Raw genomic sequence first — 24,283 nt, forward strand, 5'->3', positions numbered from 1 at the left:
CAACAACAGTGTCACCAGCAAAGCAACCCCACCCCGTAACACCTCCTCCTCCATGCTTCCCGGTGGGAACCACACATGCAGAAATAATCCGTTCACCTACTCTGCGTCTCACAAAGACACGGCGGTTGGAACCAGAAATCTCAAATTTGGACTCATCAGACCAAAGGACAGATTTCCACCGGTCGAATGTCCATTGCTCTTGATTCCTGGCCCAAGCAAGTCTCTTATTATTATTGGTGTCCTTTAGTAGTCGTTTCTTTGAAGCAGGTCGACCATGAAGGCCTAATTCACGCAGTCTCCTCTGAACAGTTGATGTTGAGATGTGTTTGCTTCTTGAACTCTGTGAAGCATTTATTTGGACTGTAATTTCTGAGGCTGATAACTCTAATGAACCTGTTCTCTGCAGCAGAGGTAACTCTGTGTCTTCCGTTCCTGTGGAGGTCCTCATGAGAGCCAGTTTCATCATAGCGCTTGATGGTTTTTGTGACTGCAGATGTTAGAAATGTTCAAAGTTCTTAAAATGCTCCATACTGACTGACCTTCACGTCTTAAAGAAATGATGGACTGTCATTTCTCTCAGCTTATTTGAGCTGTTCTTGCCATAATATATACTTCTGTATACCACCCATACCTTGTCACAACACAACTGATTGGCTCAAATGCAATAAGAAGGAAAGAAATTCCACAAATTAACTTCTAACAAGGCACACCGATTAATTGAAATGCATTCCAGGTAACTACCTCATGAAGCTGGTTGAGAGAATGCCAAGAGTGTGCAAAGCTGTCATCAAGGCAAAGGGTGGCTATTTTGAAGACTCTAAAAATCTAAAACATATTTTGATATGTTGAACACTTTTTTGATGACAACATGATTCCATATGTGTATTACATAGTGGTGATGTCTTCACTATTATTCTACAATGTAGAAAACAGCGAAAATAAAGAAAACAATTGAAATGAGTAGGTGTGTCCAAACTTTTGACTGGCACTGTATATATGTTTTTTTAATGATGTTTCAGGGGGTGCTGCAGCACCCTCAGCACCCCTACTTCCTGTGGCTATGTATACAGCCATTCGAGAACAAAATACTCTCATCAACTTCAATCACACAGGTGGCATGCGACACTGAAAATGGAAAAAGATGCAACCTCTGCATTATACCTTTGGTTGAATTGCTCCAACGGTTACCTTCAGAATAATGGGACAGGGTCAGGAGGTTGACACAGGAGGCGCCAGCCCCTGATCCGAAAACTGTTATTCGTAAAGGGTCACCACCAAAGAAAGCAATATTCTCGCTAGTCCAGCGCAGGGCTTGGATCAGATCAAGAAGTCCATAGTTTCCTTTGGAAGCTTGGTCCCCTGTGCTTAAGAAACCTGGAAGACAGAGAGTACAAAACAGAGAACAGATGAATAACCTGGGATGTCTCTAAGGTATGAACACAGAGCTGCGGTACATTCACATGCAAACATTGATTATACCTTACTCAGATTGTAAATACCCTATTTAGATAAAACTTTGCAAGAAAAATATTTTTAAGAGTCAGGTATTTTACAGTGTTTGATGTTTAATAATCATCTTTTGGAGTCTTGCTGAAAATGACTCACAGCACTCACATCAGACTCTTTAAGCACAGCACAGTTTTACATGCAAAACCAATAAGCGTGTGCATTTAATACTTTTAGCGATAAAAAAGGAGTTATTACTCCAAAGAGTCAATTTAGGGACGCTACGCTAAATATAATTCTGAAAATCCAATTTTGAGGCAGACAGATTTAAATCCATATCACATGAAAAATACTCTGTGGATAAAATAATAAAATGCAGTGATCTATAGATAGCATAATATGCAGGCAGACCTGCAAAGGGAAACACTTTAAGAATGCACCATTTTGTAGTCGGAACATGTCATATTGGCCTACATCATTCATAGCTAGAGTAGGTATATAACAAGATATCTAGCCAATTAGCCTCGCCAACAAAAACAAAGTGTGCACCATATGTACCATAGAAACACATCAAAGTTGTGGAGAATCATCAAAGCATTGCAAAATAATATTGCTTTTTATATTTCTGAAGAAATAGTTAAATAAAGTACAGTGTTTGACGCTTTAGCTTATGAAAGATCCCACACTCTTACCCCAACACTGTTCAATTACCTATTCAAGATGTTATGTATGCTATGTGAATGCAAGATATGGTTCTGGGTACCGAGATTGCACTAGTATCGAAATAAACACAGAAGCCTATTACCAGTTTAGTAACTTCTTTCAATATTATCAGAGGCATTGCTGGTGAATAGTTATGTTGCTTCACTTCAACAAGTCCTCTGAGTGTTGTGCAAGCAGTAAGGCCCGGTTCAATTAAAGGGAGAACCATCATTCTTCTCTGCTGTTTCATTCTGGGCCTATCCCACATTGTTCTGTCCAATTAAGGACTTAAAACACTGCAGATTAATGTGTACCCATATATAAAAGATGGCATCTGTGAAATATAACTGATTAAGTCCATGCATCCCAAAGGAGCAATAGTGGAGCTGTTTAATAGCAGTCCCTATTCCCTTACTCCCTGATTTCCATGCTAAAAGGTCCATTACCTGGGAAATCACCTTGGGAGTGCTTCCCCCTATAGCCCTGAGACATATTGTATTTCATCTTACGGCTCCTTTTCAATTTGATACTTTAGCATCCTTACAGAGCTGTATATTGCTCACCATCTCCTATAGAACTATGCAGAGTCAATCTAGGTTGACCAATTCAGCAGTCACATAAAATGTATGCACTCATTAGTGTAAGTCGCTTTGAATAAAAGTGTCTGCTAAACGGCATGCATTATTATATTACACAAGTATCAAAATGCGATCTCGAGCTCAGAACAAAATGTAACATCCAAAGCATTGAGACCAGCAGTCAGAAAATTGACTTTTTCCATTCCATTCAAAGTTATTTATTTATTTTTGATTCTACATCAAGGCTAACCTCCTGGAAGCAACATACATCTATCAGAGATTTAGCTGGGCTGGGCTAGGATGGGGTGAGAATAAAAAAGACTAGGCATGGGCTTCAAAATTGTTAATAACTTCACTGTTCTCAAAGGGATATTCAATGTCTGCTTTTTTAAAAATGGTGACACATCTACTAATAGGTGCCTATATTTGCGAGGCATTGGAAAAACCTCCCTGGTCTTTGTGGTTGAATCTGTGTTTGAAATGTACTGTTCGACTGAGGGACCTTACAGAAATGTATTTGTATGCGTGGGCTACAGAGATGAGATAGTCAATCAAAAATCATGTTAAACACTATTATTGCACAGAGTCCATGCAACTTATGTGACTTGTAAAGCAAATGCTTACTCCTGAACTTATTGAGTCTTTCCATAACAAATGGGTTGAATACTTGTTGACTCAAGACATTTAAGCTTTCCATTATTCATTCATTTGTAAAACTTTAGAAAAACACAATTCCACTTTGACATTATGGAGTATTGTGTGCAGTCTCCTCTGAACAGTTGATGTTGAGATGTGTTTGCTACTTGAACTCTGTGGTAACTCTGTGTCTTCCGTTCCTGTGGAGGTCCTCATGAGAGCCAGTTTCATCATAGCGTTTGATGGTTTTTGTGACTGCACATGTCAGAAATGTTCAAAGATCTTGGAATGCTCTAACTTCACTGTTCTCAAAGGGATATTCAATACTTTGATATGTGTTTACTACTTGAATATACATTTAATCAATGTTTAATTCAGGCTGTAACACAACAAAATGTGGAAAAGGTCAAGGGGTGTGAATACTTTCTGTACATGCTCACTGTCGAGAGGGAACACAACACAGTCAATGAAAAAGATGGTGGTCCCCAGTTAAGTGAACAGTACAGACTGGTGTATGAAGAGGTCCAACGCCAGCTCACTCCAGACATACTGTGGTCTAAGATCACGGAGCAAGCTGTATCTTACTGGGGTAGAAACATACAGTGACAGTGCAGATACAGCAACTCAATGCACAGATAAGATAGTGGACTAAAGCAGTGGTATCATATCCTCTTAAAGGTGAAATCCTGAAGAAAGTCGTGTCGTGGAGCATTTTTCAAGGTGAGGCGATACACAAGTACTCACTAATCTTGTGGCTATGGTACAGTGATGGATATCTGAAGGCTCAAGGAGTGATACAGATGGTTTGCGTGTCAACCTTGTGTTTATAATGCTCTCTGGTCTAACATTGGGTTTGAACTGTGCTTTGTGAATGAATAAGCTAGGTACACAGATCAGAGAGGGAGTCTCAACTGAATGATCCATGTTTGAATCGCTAACTAGGTTCCCATACAATTGACGACAGATCTTCATATGAATATTCTAAAATCAGCATAAAAAATCAAATCTGCAAATGTTTAGTGGTGTGTTTCCACCAAACTGACTCGTTGCAGATACAAGTGACTGGTTGATGACGTAGTGCACACAAAATCTACTTTTTCTCTTAAGTTTTCATGTATCGAATAAAAGTCTATAGTTCAATGTGTTACCTTAGCATTTTAAACTCTACTCCTTAAATAGAAAATGTGCCTACTCTGGTCTGGCACGTACACTCTAGCCAACAGCTCACAGATACAGTGCGGGTAGGGTGGTCTACATGATGACATTAATATGGATAAGAGTGAGATAATTTGTATTTCTCAAATAATAAATGGCAGTCAAGCATCAATCATCATATCACCAGAATAATACACTCAATATTTATTGAAAAGGAGCATCAAGATCACTGTGCACTTTCACCACCCTGTGAAGTTCATCTTAATTTATTTAATCTGTAGCCTAATAAATTGCATGGTTTCTCGAGTCATAGTGGGAGGACCACACACCATATCATCGCGTGACTCAACATTTACTGAGTTATGATGGTTATTATATCAATAGTTGTACATAAAGGTATTTCCACCACAATTTCTCGCATAATTAAATTTTACAAACAGAAAAAGTTCCCACCATGTTGCACAAACAAGTTGGCATTTATAAAATTGTACCGAAGCTTCCTGTTTCCATTACAGCTGTTGAGATATTTTTTTATACGATGTGACTTTACTCGGCTAAAAAATTGTGGATGGAAACAATACTGAGGTGGACATTTCTCTACAATTTGAATACTGTTGAATGGTGTGTTTGTTATTTTACTGCACGATATATTTTTGTTCAAACATGGAGTATTGGATTCAGTGTCATCCTTTTTGTTCCCTATATGGTGTATTTTCCTTTGATAGATGGGATATGTCACCGTGTGTCAGGGGTCGGCTTAAATCATATAATCGCAACCTAACCAAGAGAAAAGGCAGATGGAAAAATGGTTTACTTGTAATGCAGCTTTCTGCACAGTCTTGCTTTGTAGCCTCTAATCCTCTCCCACTGTCTTATGACTGCCAAACGAGAAAAATAAATCAGTCCATCTGTGTCACACAAAAGACCACTTAACATGTATTACATTCACAGCCAATGGCAGACAGTACCAAAAACCGCCGGGAAAGGGCCATTACCTGAAGGAAAGTAATGTGAAAAAATAATACAAATAGAGTTCACAGGTCCATCTCTTCGCAAGGAGTGTCTGCAGTCCCTCTAATTGCCATATCTGGAATTTGTGTAAAATACTAGAGGCTTTTATTATGAAACTTGCAGGGTTATGACAAAGCCACATCAGGCCAAGCAACATCCTGATTGAGGTAAGATACCTCTATCCATCTAATAAAAAATTGCACATCTCAATAAAAGATCCAGAGAAAGGCATACTTTAATAATTCCCACTCTGAACACCATCAAAAGGCAAATACGTTGAATTAATCTCCATTTTGGCTTGAGAGTCAGAGAGAAATAGAGAGAGGGAAGAAAATGTGTAGAAGAGAAAGAGTGAGTAAAGTAAAATAGGATCCCTGATGTGATGAAAAAGCTGTCTTCGACATTATTCCCAAGTCCTTTCAAGGTGAGGAGACAGAGTGAGGCAACCATGCTTGGCATGAGCTTGGAATGATACACTAGATGACCAAAAGTATGTGGACACCTGCTCGTTGAACATCTCATTCCGAAATCATGGGCATTAATGTGGAGTTGGCCCCCCCTTTGCTGCTATAACAGCCTCCACTCTTCTGGGAAGGCTACCACTAGATGTTGAAACATTGCTGCAGGGCCCTGCTTCCATTCAGCCACAAGAGTATTAATGAGGTCGGGCACTGATGTTGGGTGATAAGGCCTGGCTCGCAGTCGTCGTTCCAATTCATCCCAAAGGTGTTTGCTGGGGTTGAGGTCAGGGCTCTGTGCAGGCCAGTCAAGGTTTTCCACACCGATCTCAACAAACCATTTCTGCATGGGCCTCACTTTGTGCATGGTGGCATTGTCATGCTGAAACAGGAAAGGTCCTACCCAAACTGTTGCCACAAAGTTGGAGGCACAGAATCATCTAGATAGTCATTGTATGCTGTACTGTTAAGATTTCCCTTCATTGGAACTAAGGGGCCTATTCCGAAACATGAAAATCATCCCCAAACCATTATTCCGCCTCCACCAAACTTTACAGTTAGCACTATGCATTGGGGCAGGTGTTCTCCAGGCATCCGCCAATCCTAGATGAGTCTATCTGACCGCCAGATGGAGAAGTGTGATTAATCACTTCAGAGAACGTGTTTCCACTGCTCCAGAGTACAATGGCGGTGAGCTTTACACCATTCCAGCCGACCTTGGCATTGCGCATGGTGATATTTGGCTTGTGTGCGACTGCTCGGGCATAGAAAGCCATTTCATGAAGCTCCCGACAAATAGTTATTGTGCTGACGTTGCTTCCAGAGTTTGGAACTTGTTAGTGAGTGTGGCAACTGAGGACAGACAATTTTCACACACTATGCGCTTCAGCACCCGGCAGTCCTGTTCTGTGAGCTTGTGTGGCCTACCACTTTGTGGCTGAGCCGTTGTTGATCTTATACATTTCCACTTCACAATAACAGCACTTACAGTTGACCGGGGTAGCTCTAGCAGGGCAGAAATTTGAGGAACTGACTTGTTGGAAAGGTGGCATCCTATGACGGTGCCGCGTTGGAAGTCACTGAACTTTTCAGTAAGGCCATTCTACTGCCAATGTTTGTCTATGGTCAATGTTTGTCAATATGTGCTCGATTTTATACACCCGTTTCTGACTGGTTTGAAGGGGTGTCCACATACACTATATATACAAAAGTATATTCGGATGTTTGGCACCGTTGGCATTACGGAAAGAAACATTGTCCAAATGTGTTGCTGCTGTATTTGCTTATCTATATTATGTATTGTGCTAGAACAGCAACACATTCATAGCTGCGCTCTTCATACACTAGTACTGGCATGGAGGCAACCACGGAGCACACTGATAAAACACAATGCATTCTTTAATTTAGAGATGCACACAGGGGTTAATTGGACTTCTGTAGGTGGTGGAATTCTCCACCACATTGGTTTCTTTTCCATTATTATGTTTTTTACGACCAGTAATTATTCAAATGCCACAGTATGCTCATGCTCAACCTTAGGTGTTCATAAAAACAAACCTAACGTAGCAGGCATAAAATAAAGGCCTGAGCCAAGTCCCCACGTCCGTTTTCCAGTGGAAATGGAAGCTAGGTTGAAGATACTGTATCCCTGAAAACGGCGTTGTTGGTGGTTTCTGCCGACCTTGCATAGGCTACATATAAAAATGGTCGCTAATCAAGGAGATTCTCAACTTTTGACGATAGATGAGATCATAGTGCCTCGTTTGGTTGGTTGCTTAGCTACGCTGAGATATACCCAGTATCTAGCCTAAGGAATCCCTCCATCCCCGCTTCCCTCCCTCGGTATTCTCTATCTCCCCAGGTACCTGGCCAGTCTGACTACTGGCTATTGCACAGAGGTTCTCAAAAGCAAGTCTTCTCAGTCTTGACAGTCCTATTTATGACTTAAATTCCTTGAAATGAATAAATGTACTGAAACTGCTGCTGTAGGCGAAATACACACATGCTATAATTTCAATCTTCCCAACGTACCTTAAAAAGAAAAGACAACACAATGTCCAACAATTGATCTTCTTATTATACAAAAATACTATTCTGTCTGAATGACTGTTGGGAAGATATTGGGGCTCGTGTGAGACTGAATATGAATGTAAATATATTATTTTATAATATAGAAAGTCGTTGATTTTCACAGGCAAAATGGATGCACATTCAGTATGTGGATTTGGCATGTTAACATATGCAAAGCCATTCCAAATGAAAACTAAATCCAAACACAGGCAGCAGTGGAATTATCCTTCTAAGGTAAATGAGAGAGATGAAAGTTAAATGTACATTTCAATAATGGGGAAGATAACAACATGTACATTTCAATAATGGGGAAGATAATCATCCTGCAGTCAGGATGCTGCATTATTCTGCAAACATTAGCCATGTCAGATTTTTATCATACTAATGTCCCTGTCATATCCCATTTCAGTAGACACTGTGTGAAATTAACTTGGACGAAGCGTGGTGTTTGCTAATGTGAATGAACACATCACATAACTCCATGCTGAGACTGCTGTATCATTAGACAAACCTCCCTATTTCAACAAATGGGTCTGGGAAAAAAACCTGCTCGAAAGGTTTTGATGTTTGAAGAAAAATGTGTTCCACATAGTATCTGAGTTATATTCTCCCAGTTAGGTATAAACAGTGGTGGGAAAAGTAATACATTCTCATACTTGAGTAAAAGTAAAAAATACCTTAATAGAAAATGACTCAAGTAAAAATGAAAGTCACCCAGTAAAATACTACTTGAGTAAAAGTCTAAAAGTATTATGTTTTAAATATACTTATGTATCAAAAGTAAATGTAGTTCCTAAAATATACTTAAGTAATAAAAGTAAAAGTACAAATCATTTAAATTCCTTATATTAAGCAAACCAGACAGCACAATTTCTTTTTTACAGATAGCCAGGTCACACTCCAACACTCAGACATAATTAAAAAATGAAGCATTTGTGTTTAGTGAGTCCGCCAGCTCAGAGGAAGTAGGGATGACAAGGGATGTTTTCTTGATAAGTGTGTGATTTGGACCATTTTCTGTCCTGCTAAACATTCAAAATGTAACAGGTACTTTTGGGTGTCAGGGAAAATGTATGTAGTAAAACTACATTATTTTCTTTAGGAATGAAGTGAAGTTAAAGTAAAAGTTGTCAAAAAAATAAACAGTAAAGTAATGTAAACATACCCAAAACAACTACTTTAAGTAGTACTTCAATTGTTTTTACACCGCTGGATATAAATGTATTAATATGAAGTAATTGTGATTGGGTGTGGTTGCTGTTGGTGGGGTTTCGTTGGATAAGAGATACTTTAATATACTCAGTTCCAGTTGAGGTGAACAGGGGAGACTAATGAAAGCTAATGCAAACACTTGCACTTATTCCACTTGGATAACTTTGCTTAATGTATGCGCAGGATCCACCTGAACAGAAACTTGAACACGGAGGCTGTTGTACAGAATCCACCTTAGAAAAGGATCAACTGAGGGACTAATGAACGAACAACAAATAATCAATATTTCACTCAATCAGTCTAGTTTTTCAGCACTAACAGAATGAATGGATTGGTATTTTGTAATGCACTCTGGGCTTTGTGAAAATGTGTACAGAAAACCCAGTTACTGTAACACATTCCAACATGCCATAATGTACCTCTACTCAGTGCAAAATATCGTTCAATTACTTTTAATATTTGATGGTAAACGCTGTATGTTGCTCCTCTGGGAGAGGACATATTTCAACTGCCAATATTCTATCTGATATCCATTTACAGTGTACCTTCAGCTAAAGGATAGAAAACACCCATGCTGTACTGACATGGCAACTTCTCTCTTCCATGTTGGTCGCTAGTGCAAATCAAATTACTCTGTCAAAATTAAATGAAATCATGTACAAATGTCTTGCTATGCGTAAACATGTTTTCATTTGTGTTCAGCCCCCTCCCATCCATAAACAAATCCCTCACCAAGGCCATCAACTCCGTCCTGTTACTGGGTGTTTCGAGCTGCTGAACTGAATCCATGGGATGGTAAGTAGTGTGGTGTGTTAGCCAGCTAGGGCCCAGCACAGCAGAGTTGATGGGAGATGTAATTACAGCTTTGAACAGTGTGTGACTAAGCTGTTTCACAGACCACAGAGGCATTGTTTATTTTCCTTATAATAAGTAGGTCTAGACTCGATTCTAATTCATGACTAGAGAGTGGAGAGAAAATATGCCCCACTTTATAGGGCCTGAAGAGGAAGTTATTTCAAAGCTGTTCCCATTTCTGTTGTATTGTTATAGCTCCTGCTGCAGTTGTTACAGTTGCAGTGATGTCATCAGGGATAGACAGTGTTATGTAAATCATTGTGACTTGAGACTCAGCTAAATCCCTAGCTTATTGATAAATAACCATTGCTTGGAGGTCACACTCTGTCACTTTTTAGTTACCCATATGTAAAGTTTAACAGCATCTACCCTATGTATTCATCAGTCATTATATGGTGCAAATAAAATGGAATGCATACTTGAATTTTCAAACTTCAAACTGTATCAACACAGTAACAGCTACTTATGTGTGATGTTTATTGGTGCAGGTAGCAAGGATGTGGATCGACATACACTGAGTGCACAAAACATTAAGAACACCTGCTCTTTCCTTGACATAGACTGACCAGGTGAATACAGGTGAAAGCTATGATCTCTTATTGATGTCACTTGTTAAATCCACTTCAATCAGTGTAAATGAAGGGGAGGAGACAGGTTAAAGAATGATTTTTACGCCTTGAGACAACTGAGACGTAGATTGTGTACTGTATGTGTAACATTCAGATGGTGAATGTGCAAGGCAAAATAATTCACGTTCAACAGTGTCCCGGATCAAGAATGGTCCACCACCCATTGTTGTTCTTAATATTAATATTAGGAAGGTGTTCTTAATGATTTGTACACTCAGTGTACTGTAGAATTATATTTCTATGTGCAAGATGTGAAACTGTCCCCAGATAAGGACAAAACTCCCATTACAAAGCATTGTCTCGTCGACGGTTCCTGAAAATGACATTCATTTGAATCCTAGAGAGAAACCAGATGCATGTCGTATGAGGGTCTGAAGATTCCTCTCCCATCTCAATGGATTGCTGCATATGTGTGGAAGCACTAGTGTACAACATGTACAACAAGCAATAGTGTACACACTCTGTACAACATGCATGCTAGCCCCAGACTGGATCCCTGCTCTCTTTGAAATGTGCCTCTCAGCAGAGCCACGCTTTCTGGGGGCTGATCAGACTTGTTAACCAGCTCCCTTTCTTAGGAGACATTTGCATACAGATAACAGGTCTCTGCAGACTAACAGGGGAAGAAGAGGAAGGAGAGAGAGAATAGGGAGAGACAGAGGGAGGGTGAGTCAGAGAGGAAGGGGAAAGAGACGACAAAGAGAGAGAAATACAGAAAACTGCATATTAAGTGAACTTTGCATTAGCATGCATTTTTCTGGCACCACACTGAAACATATTCCAAGGTCTGGGTAAAATGTAAATAGGCCAGTTGTGGTTAAGATGGTGGTAGACTCATGACAACTGAGAAGGGAAGAGAAAAGATGCTGACCTGGAAACAGATCATAAGTCAACAGAGCACAGACTGATATTAGAGACTTCACATGGGTAATGATCCCAGGGCTGTCTGGGCATCACAGACATCACAGTGTCTGTCCCTTAGGAGTGCACAGAGCCACTCAAAAACCCTGAGAGCTCATGGTAGGAACCTGCAAGCTGCATGCAAGGTCTTCCTAATGAGCCAAGGCAGAGCAGGAAATGATTGTTGCGGCGCCTGCTCCCTCCTGTCATAAACAGCATGGCTGAAAATGTCATCAGGGTTCCAAATGAGTTCTGCGGCTGTCCGCATTGGAAAATCCTTTTTGGTTCCATGAAAAAACCTTTCTTGTTCCAGGTAGATTTATTCTGGGTTCCATGTAGAAACCTCTGTGGACATGGTTCTACATGGAACCTAAAATGGTTATCCTATGGGGACAGCAGAAGAACAGCTTTGGTTCTATATAGATACTGCTTTTTTTCTAAGAGTGCTGAGAGGCCTCGGAGTCAGACTATGTTTAGGTTGGTTGGTTAGACTAATAAGACATTTCAGAGATGTGTTTGAAAGGATTTATGTACAATGATTTCTTATTTTCTAAACAGACTTTTCACTTGTAAGTAAAATCTGGGATTATTAATGCCATATGTCTTTTTGTTTGGTCTCCAGCACTGTTGATTTAAATGGTCACTTGAGTTATTACCCACAATGCCCTATTCTGTGACATGTTTATCATGTTGGAATACCAGATACTGTCACGTGTAGACATATTTCCTGACAAGTTGCCAAATAGTGGGGAGGAGATGGGTCTCTGCCAAATGAGGAATTATCTCTGCAACAGTCTGAGGAATAATTAATAATACCAGCATCAAGAATGAATTGTTTGTACAATACAAGTGGTACAAATGTCTTCTTCGGAATAATACAAACAGATTTGCTTTGTATTTATAAAGCTTACATTCTTATCTAAAATAGAAATGCTATAAAATTAAACATTTGTTGAATCAACCATGTAAACTATACAACACAACATAATAGTAATAATAACAATTACAGTTATCCAAATAAATATTTGTGATGATTATCATTCCCTCTTTGTTGGTGCAATATAAAAAAATCACCCCGCCCCAGAATTCTAATTGTTTTCGTCTGACAAACCCTTTCCAAGTTCCTGTTGGACGTACTACTACTAATTGCTTTAGTGAGGGATATGAAAAATGGCTAAAATGAGCTTTCCCATCGCAGAGTTGAGCGCACTCTGCACTCAACGGGGGGTAAAATGCGGCACTGACCGGGAGTATCAATTCCTGAGGGAATAATGCACAGTCATGAAGTCACCCACTCTGGCATTGGTCATCTTGCAAGGGGAGGATAACTGTTTCTATAGCACTCTACAACCAACGCTGGGAACGACCAAGACACTGGCACTGAAGGACGGTCTCTCTCGGATGACAGCTGGTATGCCCGTTGCCATAGTACAGGTAGGACGAAACAGTGTTTATATCCTTGCCCTCAATGCCCTGTGACTTGATATCAGCAGGCCTAATGCACATTGTCTACTTTAAAACAAAAACGTGTTGGTCTATAGGCCTACGTAACGTAGACATTGTTTACATTGAGTGAGGATGTGCAACGTTTTTGGATGTAACGCAAAAGTAATATAACGAGTAGTTTAACAAACTACTTTCCCCAGGGAGTAATAAGTCAAGTAAACTGCTCAAAAAAATAAAGGGAACACTAAAATAACTCATCCTAAATCTGAATGAATGAAATATTCTTATTAAATACTTTTTTCTTTACATAGTTGAATGTGCTGACAACAAAATCACATAAAAATTATCAATGGATATCAAATGTATCAACCCATGGAGGTCTGGATTTGGAGTCACACTTAAAATGAAAGTGGAAAACCACACTACAGGCTGATCCAACTTTGATGCAATGTCCTTAAAACAAGTCAAAATGAGGCTCAGTAGTGTGTGTGGCCTCCACGTGCCTGTATGACCTCCCTACAACGCCTGGGCATGCTCCTGATGAGGTGGCGGGTGGTCTCCTGAGGGATCTCCTCCCAGACCTGGACTAAAGCATCCGCCAACTCCTGGACAGTCTGTGGATGGAGCGAGACATGATGTCCCAGATGTGCTTAATTGGATTCAGGTTTGGGGAACGGGCGGGCCAGTCCATAGCATCAATGCCTTCCTCTTGCTGGAACTGCTGACACACTCCAGCCACATGAGGTCTAGCATTGTCTTGCATTAGGAGGAACCCAGGGCCAACTACACCAGCATATGGTCTCACAAGGGGTCGGAGGATCTCATCTCGGTACCTAATGGCAGTCAGGCTAGCTCTGGGGAGCACATGGAGGGCTGTGCGGCCCCCCAAAGAAATGCCACCCCACACCATGACTGACCCACCGCCAAACCGGTCATACTGGAGGATATTGCGGGCAGCAGAACGTTCTCCATGGCGTCTCCACACTGTCACGTGTCGCATGTACTCAGTGTGAACCTGCTTTCATCTGTGAAGAGCACAGGGCGCCAGTAGCGAATTTGCCAATCTTGGTATTCTCTGGCAAATGCCAAACGTCCTGCACGGTGTTGGGCTGTAAGCACAACCCCCCCTGTGGAACTCGGGCCCTCCTACTACCCTCATGGAGTCTGTTTCTGACCGTTTGAGCAGACACATGCACATTTGCATTTGTGGCCTACTGGAGGTCATTTTGCAGGGCTCTGGCAGTGCTCCTCCTGCTCCTCCTTGCACAAAGGCGGAGGTAGCGGCCCTGCTGCTGGGTTGTTGCCCTCCTACGGCCTCCTCCACGTCTCCTGATGTACTGGCCTGTCTCCTGGTAGCGCCTCCATGCTCTGGACACTACACTGACAGACACAGCAAACCTTCTTGCCACATCTCGCATTGATGTGCCATCCTGGATGAACTGACACTACCTGAGCCAGCATTCAAAAGTGACCAAAACATCAGCCAGGAAGCATAGGAACTGAGAAGTGGTCTGTGGTCCCCACCTGCAGAACCACTCCTTTATTGGAGGTGTCTTGCTAAATCCCTATAATTTCCACCTGTTGTCTATTCCATTTGCACAACAGCATGTGAAATGTATTGTCAATCAATGTTGTTTCCGAAGTGGACAATTTGATTTAACAGAATTGTGAATGACTTGTGTTGTTTAAGTGTTCCCTTTATTTTTTGAGCAGTGTATAATGACCCCAACACTGGATGGTAGTAAATGTCAACAAAAGAAAATTCACATGACAACAGACTGGAAATGTGTGCCTTTGCAATTCCCTGAGCGATTTCTGAAAATATCCTATTGGGCTATATCCTAGTGTTCATGTCATTTCCCCAAGGCCAGAGACGACTAACAATGGAGGCCCAAAAAATGGATGTCTCCCACTTGGCACGACTGAGCCCATCTCTGCAGTTAGCCACCCCCTCATATCAGAGGGAAGATGACAAAACAGAACCAGCTTTCATCTGTTTGTCAGCACAGAGATCCTACATGACCCTGTTGTCTGCAACAAGCGCTATGCCCTCACAGCTTATCATCACAACTTCTACCACTGCTGGGATTAGACTGAAACACATGCAAGGGAAAACTTTTACAAATAGTTATTCTTGTCTATCTGGCGGAAATGCTATTGGACCAAGCAGAGAGAGCAAGCGAAGGGGGGCTAAAGGGGCTGCTAAACTTCAAATAAATGTCAAACTCTAACATCACCAACTGCAGTTTATTGTATTCTTAAGAAGTCAGAGGCCTAGTCGTTCTGTAGCTACCCTTTCCTGTAGTCTAATTACCTAGTGGCCTAGTGGCATCATGGGTGGAATGTTAATATTTTTCATAATTTCACAATTAACAAACATTATTTAAAGAAAAACAGCTGAAAATATGGTGTTTCTATGTCAAACAGTTTTGTTATATTTCAGTCTTCTGTGATGTATATAACTTGTAATGTTGGGATGCAAACTAAAAATGTAATACATTTCAACTATCTCTGACATGGTACAGGTGTCTTCATTTTTTAAAGTTCATAACCATGTGTTTGAGGTGTATACTTTTGTGTGATCCTGATTTAGCCCACTGCAGTAAAAGGTTAACACTTTTGGTGTAACAGTGTGTCATTTAGAGTATGTATTTCACAGCTTCATTTGTCTTGATCAATTCTATTAGTTGTGGTCCATAGGAAGGGTCACACTTTATTTGGATAGTCTGAATAGTCCATCTGTAGATGTGGCCTACACCTGATATGGCACCTCCTATTGGAAGGGAAACTGCAGTCTGTACTTTAGCAAGCAACATGGATTGCGGAAGCACCACCAAATACCCTTTGGCGTATTAACCGACACTGATGAGAAGCAGGTACAGTGAGTGAATATTTCATTAAGAACGGACATGGAACAGGACATGAACAGCGTCAGAACAAGGTGACAAAACGACATACGACAATAATGCAGAAGCAGGGAACAATCTCGGGAACAGACAGATGTAGGGGAGTTAATGAAAGCAGATGATTGAGTCCAGCTGAGTCCAATGAATCGCTGATGCGCGTGACGAGGTAAACAGGTGTGCATAATGATGGTGGCAGGAGTGCGTAGTGGTGGGCAGCCTGGCGGCCCGAGTGCCAGGGAGGGAGAGTGAGAGCAGACGTGACAGTACCCCCCACCTCCACCTGGGAGAGCCTGACGGGCCGGCCCGAGGCATGGGCACTGGATAAGCCGGCTGGGGGCGTAGAAGCCGACGAACCGGCAAGAGGCGTGGGAGCCTGGCGAACCTGCTGAGGCGTAGGAGTCTGACGATCCGGCTGAGGCGTGAAGGCTGGCGATCCGGTTGAGGTGTAAAGCCTGATTATCCCGCTGGAACGTGGGAGCCTGGCGAGCCGGCTGAGACGTGGGAGCCTTATGATCTGGCTGGGGGGGGCGTAAAACCCTGACGATCTGGCTGAGGCATGACATGGGATGGGAGCCTGCCATGCCAAACGGGGCAAGCAAATCTCTCGAGCCAGCTAGGGTGTGGAAGCCGGACGAGCCAGTTGAGGCACCCCCCTGGTTGCATGGGCTCCGGCCACGAACCCGGACCCGACGTCACCACCAAGACCAAAAAGCCAGCACTCCCTGATGCTTCAAATGTGGGCTTCTGCATTCTGTAAGAAACGATGCTGATGATGAGAAGCAGGTACAGGGAGTGAACATTAATTAAGAACGGACATGGAACAGGACAGGAACAGAGTCAGAGCAAGGTAACAAAATGACATACGACAACAATGCAGTAGTGGGGAACAATCTCTGGAACAGACAGATGTAGGGAAGGTAATGAATGAGGGTGATTGAGTCCAGCTGAGTCCAATGAATCGCTGATGCGCGTGACGAGGGAAACAGGTGTGCGTAATGATGGTCGCAGGAGTGCGTAGTGCTGGGCTCCCTGGCGCCCTCGAGCGCCAGACAGGGAGAATGGGAGCAGGTGTGACACTTTTGTGTATTCAGTAAACTCACCTTCTCTCTCCCCTTAACCACCACCTCTCTCAACCTCTTCCCTCCAAGATGAAATGTCACTGCTTCACATTGCACACAGACATATTCATCAATCTGTTCCCCCACCACAAAAGGTAATTTATAATGCTCTTCATTATTCAGCACTCTTGCAAAGCCCCTGGCTCCTGCTGCCTTACTGGCTCCCACTGCCTGCCATACCCAGGATGCACTGATTTCAACTTGTTTATTTTTTCAACAGAGGCACTAATGAACACATAAGTGTTAAAAGATACAGCTATTTCCAGCTCTGTCTGATATGCCTGATCAAGCATTTATCACATCCCTCAGAAAGGCAAGTTATTGCATATTAAGCAACAAAACACATTAATTAAGCATTCTCCACCTAGCTTCTGTTTTAAGTTTGCATCATTATTTAATGTTCTTATGGTGCTCGTGAAACATACATGAATTAAACTGAGTGGGTGACTGTATTAGCAGAGTGCAGCTGCGGTCAATCCTCATGGCCATGGATTTCAATGGGGCCCCCCTCAAAGACGAGGGGGCTCACTGTAGAATTCCTAAATATTTCAGCCTATTAAGGTTTAAACTGAGTGAACGTCTCTTTGGAGACTGGCTGTCAAACCTGTCTCGGTATGTGAGATGCACTGCAGCAGCACATGGTGAACGAAGACTCACAAACCAACATGAACAGCAGGTCTCTGCTTTAGGATTTCTCTTTAAGTATTCACAAACAGTGCTGAAAAATAACTATTTCCGGTAAAACATATCCTTATCCATTGTAAATGGCAGACATCACCTGCATCATCCAGGTATCATTATGTAAATAAAATACAAGATTTGAATCAGCTTTCAGTAGGAAATTATTGCTGAGAAGAGTCAAATACCTATAGCTGTCATCACAGAGATAATTTTTTCCAGAAACTGATGCAGTGCCTGGCTGTTTCTCTGTAGCAGCTGCAATAAGTCTTCATGTTATACTCCCTGCTGTGTGCCTGCTTAGAGACCCGGGTAGAGGTTGTTAATAACTTCCCCCCAGCCTGCTCTATTATTATTACCCTCTTCCATGGCTGTCAATGCAGACGATAACCTGGGAAGATTTCTTAAACAAAATGCCTAAACAACAGCCATGATCCCAAAGGATCCAGATCTGTGTACTACCTGGGTGAGCCAGGGGACAACAGAAAAAGCCATGAAAAAATGGCTTTCAATTGATCTCTTCAAAAGTCGGATATCAATCATCATCAGGGCTAGGCAGCTAGGGGGTTACTGCTAGACAGACAGGGTCAATATCCAACCACAACCAGGAACTCTATGAACTTCTGGGGACAGAGAAATAGCATTGAGTTTCCACAGGGTCTATGTAAATCCTCCTCCAAAGGACTTACTTTAAATGGTTTAACCTTCACCAGCTATGAATTACACTGAAAAGAGACATAGAAATACCACAATAGCAGATGCCCCATAAAGTTTCCCCCCGTATCCAATGGTGCTGTAAGTAAAACCAGTGGAGTCGACAAAGACAACATGGAATGGGTAAAGAAGGGCAGGCCTGTCCCAGCTAATATTACCGGGGAGGGTCGTAAGAGAACCATTGGCTTGGCTGTTAGATTCAGCTCATGGTTTTCATTGAGTGTGACAGAATCTTTGTTTGGATCAGAATGCTGACAGCCAGACAGCTGCCCGACCAAGCTGCTGTGTGGCTGCAGGCCTAAGGCTTTGTACCATGTATCAATGATGTAATTGCTTTAAGTGCCCACTGGGGACTCTTAACAAAACCACAACTGCTGAGTGTGTGTGTGTGTGTGTGTGTGTGTGTGTGTGTGTGTGTGTGTGTGTGTGTGTGTGTGTGTGTGTGTGTGTGTGTGTGTGTGTGTGTGTGTGTGTGTGTGGATTGATGGGGTGTGTGTGTGTGTCTTTGATGTGGCTGGGGGGTAGACTGTGGATGGGCTGGGCTCTGGATGGGCTTGGTGTTGGGTTGCCAGGATGCAGAGTTTTAGGAAGTCCATTGGTTGTGCTCTCCCTCCCGCTCTCCGCCCTCTCTCCCTCCCTCCCTCCCTCCCTTACTCAGATGTCTCTTTCATTCTCTTTGCCTTATACAGTATATACTGTAATATCATTTTTTCTTCTCTTAGTCTTTCTCAGTCTTCTCCCCCCTCAACTCCCTTCTCCCCCAGAGATGAACTCTCATATCCTCCATGAGTCAGTGAAAGGCATTAAGATTATTACCTGAGGATGTGTATGACTAAGACAAATCGATCCTGTGTTTGATTCTCATGGAAGTAGTGACATTACAGTTAATGTCCACTCACAGTGAGTAAACACCTGGCGCTGTATGTAGCCAAACATCCCTAACCAGCTCCTGGAAACAATGCAACACGGCACATGACAGATATACGGCCACCAGGCCCAGCCTCTGTCGCTGCACTGTGATGAATAAGGCACGGACCAGGCCATATTTCTCATGTCTCTCCCCGAGCCCATTACCCCCATCCCCATTCGACGGTGGGAGGAATATTGTGACACTTTCTGGGTGAGGCTGAGAGGGTGCTGATTGGTAATGATGTGTCTCAGAAGATCAATCCTTGGGTCCAGTGCCAGGTCTGCAATGTGGCAAAGGGTGGCAGGACACACCTCACACAGGGTCAAAAACACACTTGGCACATCCCATTCCTGGGTCCCCTCGTCTAAACCCTCCACTAATTATCACTGTGATTTAAGAGACAAAGAAAGGCAGGACTTCACAGTTAACTCACTTCCCCGGTAAAGACCTCTAGGATCCCATCTCTTCGTGTATGGAGAATTAAGAAAGAGTAAAAGCATACATCTGTACCATAATGGGTGAATAGTCTTTTGGTAAACTTCCATTCGTATTCATATGAAATAGGTCTGGGAATGATGGCTCCCTATTCCCCTTCACGAGAAGGCAATTTTTGATTAGTACAAAAATAAGAAACATCAAGAGAACATCCTAATTGCATTATCTGTTGGATCATTTAGAGAAAATGCCATTATCTCTATTAAAACGTATTATGGCTGAGATCCCGATAACGGGATCGATATGACAACATCCAGTGAAAGTGCAGGGAGCCAAATTGAAACAACAGAAATCTCAGAATTAAAATTCCTCAAACATACAAGTATTTTAAACCATTTTAAAGATAAACTTGTTGTTAATCTCACCACAGTGTCCAATTTCAAAAAGGCTTTACGACAAAAGCATACAATGCGATTATGTTAGGTCAGCACCTAGTCACAGAAAAACACAGGCATTTTTCCAGCCAAAGAGAGGAGTCACAAAAAGCAGAAATAGAGATAACATTAATCACTAACCTTTGATGATCTTCATCAGATGACACTCATAGGACTTCATGTTACACAATAGATGTATGTTTTGTTCGATAAAGTTCATATTTATATCCAAAAATCTCAGTTTACATTGGCACGTTATGTTCAATAATGTTTTGCTTCCAAAACATCCGATGGTTTTGCAGAGAGCCACATCAATTTACAGAAATAATCATAATAAACATTGATAAAAGATACAAGTATTATGCATGGAACTTTAGATAAACTTCTCCTTAATGCAACCGCTTTGTCAGATTTCAAAAAAGCTCAAATCTGAGTACAGCGCTCAGAGACCAAAACAAGCCATACAGATACCCGCCATGTTGTGGAGTCAACAGAAGTCAGAAATAGCATTATAAATATTCACTTACCTTTGATGATCTTCATCAGAATGCACTCCCAGGAATCCCAGTTCCACAATAAATGTTTGTTTTGTTCGATAAAGTCCATAATTTATGTCCAAATACTTCCTTTTTGTTCGCGCATTTAGTTCACAAATCCAAATTCACGACGCGCAGGCCAGACGAAAAGTCATATAATTCCATTACAGTTCATAGAAACATGTCAAACGATGTATAGAATCAATCTTTAGGATGTTTTTAAAAATCTTCAATAATGTTTCAACCGGAGAATTCCTTTGTCTTTAGAATAGAAAGGAAAAGGAACGCAGCTACCGCTCACGGGCGCACGCCTGACTGAGCTCATGGCATTCTGACAGACCTCGTATTCTCTCCTCCTTCACAGTAGAAGCCTGAAACAAGGTTCTACAGACTGTTGACATCCAGTGGAAGCCTTGGGAAGTGCAATATGACCCCATAGACACTGTATATTGGATAGGCAAAGACTTGAAAACCTACAAACCTCCGATTTCCCACTTCTGATTGGATTTTTTTCTCAGGTTTTTGCCATATGAGTTCTGTTATACTCACAGACATCATTCAGACCGTTTTAGAATCTTCAGAGTGGTTTCTATCCAAATCTACAAATAATATGCATATAATAGCTTCTGGGCCTGAGTAGCAGGCAGTTTACTCTGGGCACCTTATTCATCAAAGCTACCCAATACTGCCCCCAGCCATAAGAAAGGCCTTTGAAAGGAGGGGATCGTACACCTGTCTAATAACCTGTAGAATTAATCCATCGACTTCAAGGGGTTTTTCCACTAATCTTCTCCGGTAACATAATTCCTGGCTGCGTCCTGCGCTTGGAGGAGCTGAAACACTTTAATTGATGGTAGAAAACAAAGGGATGGGTAGAAAGGGAAAAATAAAAACGTAAAGTAATGATTTTTTGCAAGTTCAGGTTAATGATAACATCTGTATAGGTAGGGCTGTGCTCCTTCTGTCTGTATTGGTGCAATAAAGCTGAGATCTGCGATAGGCTAATAGCGCCACTGGTCACCTGGTCACGCATTTGTTATTGTTTTTGTTTTGAGGAAATGAGCATAGTACATAGTCTGCTATTTTACTTGCTTGCAATGATGTCCGAGCAAAACAAACTGTGTTTGTAATGCCTTTGTTGTTGTAATATTGCAAACGAACGTGGCAGTTTCACTGCTAAGGATTCCAGCTTTAAGATGACTTCAAACAAGTTGTTGTGGTGAAACATGGATTTCATATTGACCCAAAAAAGGGCAATACAGCACAATACAGCCTATTTTATTAGTACTTTGCAGAGTTGTGAACTTGAGTCACATGACTTGGACTCAAGTCTGAATTAAGTCACAATTTGATGACTTAAGACTCAACTTTACAGAAACTAAAATAATTTGAGACTTGACTTGGACTTAGAGCCTCAAGACTTGGGACTCGACTTTGACTTGTGACTGATGACTTGAAATTATCTGGCCCGAATTTCTCACGTCTTTGCTAGGTAAAGCTCTGCCTTATCTCAGCTCACTGGTCACAATAACAACACCCACCATTCCTGGTTAAATAAAGGTAAAGCCAACACTTCCTTTGGCCGCCTTTCCTTCCAGTTCTCTGCTGCCAATGATTGGAACGAATTGCAAAAATCGTTGAAGCTGGAGACAAATATTTCCCTCACTAACTTTAAACATCATCTGTCTGAGCAGCTAACCAATCGCTGCAGCTGTACATAGCCCATCTGTAAATAGCCCATCCAATCTACATACCTCACCCCCATATTGTCTTTATTTACTTTTCTGCTCTTTTGCACACCAGTATTTCTACTTGCACATCTAGCACTCCAGTGTTAATTTGCTAAATTGTAATTACTTCACTACTATGGCCTATTTATTGCCTTACCTCCTCATGCCATTTGCACACACTGTATATAGACTATTTTTTTCTATGGTGTTATTGACTGTACGCTTGTTTATTCCATGTGTAACTCTGTGTTTTTTGTGTCGCACTGCTTTGCTTTATCTTGGCCAGGTCGCAGTTGTAAATGAGAACTTGTTCTCAACTAGCCACCCTGGTTAAATAAAGGTGAAATAAAATAAAAAATAAAAATATTTTGTCATTCATTTTGTGGCACAGAGTCTCCGTGGATTACTCTACAAGCAGCCAGAGACAGTAGCCACTGCATCACATTTGCTGTACAACTATAGGATCGGGTGCAGTGATTTTTGTCAAATTGTAGGGAGAGAGAATTGCCATAATAAATAAATATGCAGCTCCAAAAACTGTTTGTTGATCAAGAATAATAACTGTTTAGTTTGCAAGCTCACCACCAATGGGGCAACATTTGCAAGCATAGGTCTACTGGTATTTTGGTCTCTAACAATTACTTGAAATTGATCCTTTACTTAAGAAGCTTGTATTTGGAATTTGTTTGAAATGAATTATTACTGTGGCGAAGATGCACTATAGGCGTAGTGGAGATACATTTTTTTATTTTGTTGAAATGTTTGCTCTAACTTTCACATGTTTAATGCATAGGACCGACAGTTGAAGTCAGAAGTTTACATACACCTCAGCCAAATACATTTAAACTCAGTTTTTCACAATTCCTGAAATTTAATCCTAGTAAAAATTCCCTGTCTTAGGTCAGTTAGGATCACCACTTTATTTTAAGAAATGAACTATCAGAATAATAGTAGAGAATTATTTATTTCAGCTTTTATTTCTTTCGTCACATTCCCATTGGGTCAGAAGTTTACATACACTCAATTAGTATTTGGTAGCATTGCCTTTAAATTGTTTAACTTGGGTCAAACGTTTCAGGTTGCCTTCCACAAGCTACCCACAATAAGTTGGGTGAATTTTGGCCCATTCCTCCTGACAGAGCTAGTGGAACTGAGTCAGGATTGTAGCCCTCCTTGCTCACACACGTTTTTTCAGTTCTGCCCACAAACGTTCTATAGGATTGAGGTCAGGGCTTTCTGATGGCCACTCCAATACCTTAACTGTGTTGTCCTTATGCCATTGTGCCACAACTTTGGAAGTATGTTTGGTGTCATTGTGCATTTGGAAGACCCATTTGCGACCAAGCTTTAACTTCCTGACTGATGTCTTGAGATGTTGCTTCAATATATCCACTAAATTTTCCTACCTCATGATGCCATCTATTTTGTGAAGTGCACCAGTCCCTCCTGCAGCAAAACACCCCCACAACAATGATGCTGCCACCCCCATATTCACGGTTGGGATGGTGCTTTTGCTTGCAAGCCTTCCCCTTTTTCCTCCAAACATAACGATAGTCTTTATTGCCAAACAGTTCTATTTTTGTTTCATCTAACCAGAGGACATTTCTCCAAAACGTACGATCTTTGTCCCCATGTGCAGTTGCAAACCGTAATCTGGCTTTTTTATGTCGGTTTTGGAGCAGTGGCTTCTTCCTTGCTGAGGATATGTATAGGACTCGTTTTAC

At 41.6% G+C, this 24,283-nt stretch overlaps 1 protein-coding gene across 3 annotated transcripts in view; it reads right to left on the reverse strand.

Moving 5' to 3' along the window:
- LOC118359111 (neuroligin-1) overlaps positions 1 to 24,283 on the reverse strand; it is a 335,662-nt gene that overhangs the window by 11,683 nt on the left and 299,696 nt on the right. For all 3 annotated transcript variants that reach the window (XM_052480394.1, XM_052480395.1, XM_052480393.1), the window contains one exon: positions 1,162 to 1,374. In XM_052480394.1, the coding sequence (XP_052336354.1) occupies positions 1,162 to 1,374 (213 nt within the window). The remainder of the gene's footprint in view (positions 1 to 1,161; positions 1,375 to 24,283) is intronic.

The sequence above is a fragment of the Oncorhynchus keta genome, chromosome 26, assembly GCF_023373465.1.
Source record: "Oncorhynchus keta strain PuntledgeMale-10-30-2019 chromosome 26, Oket_V2, whole genome shotgun sequence".
Classification (NCBI taxonomy): domain Eukaryota; kingdom Metazoa; phylum Chordata; class Actinopteri; order Salmoniformes; family Salmonidae; genus Oncorhynchus; species Oncorhynchus keta.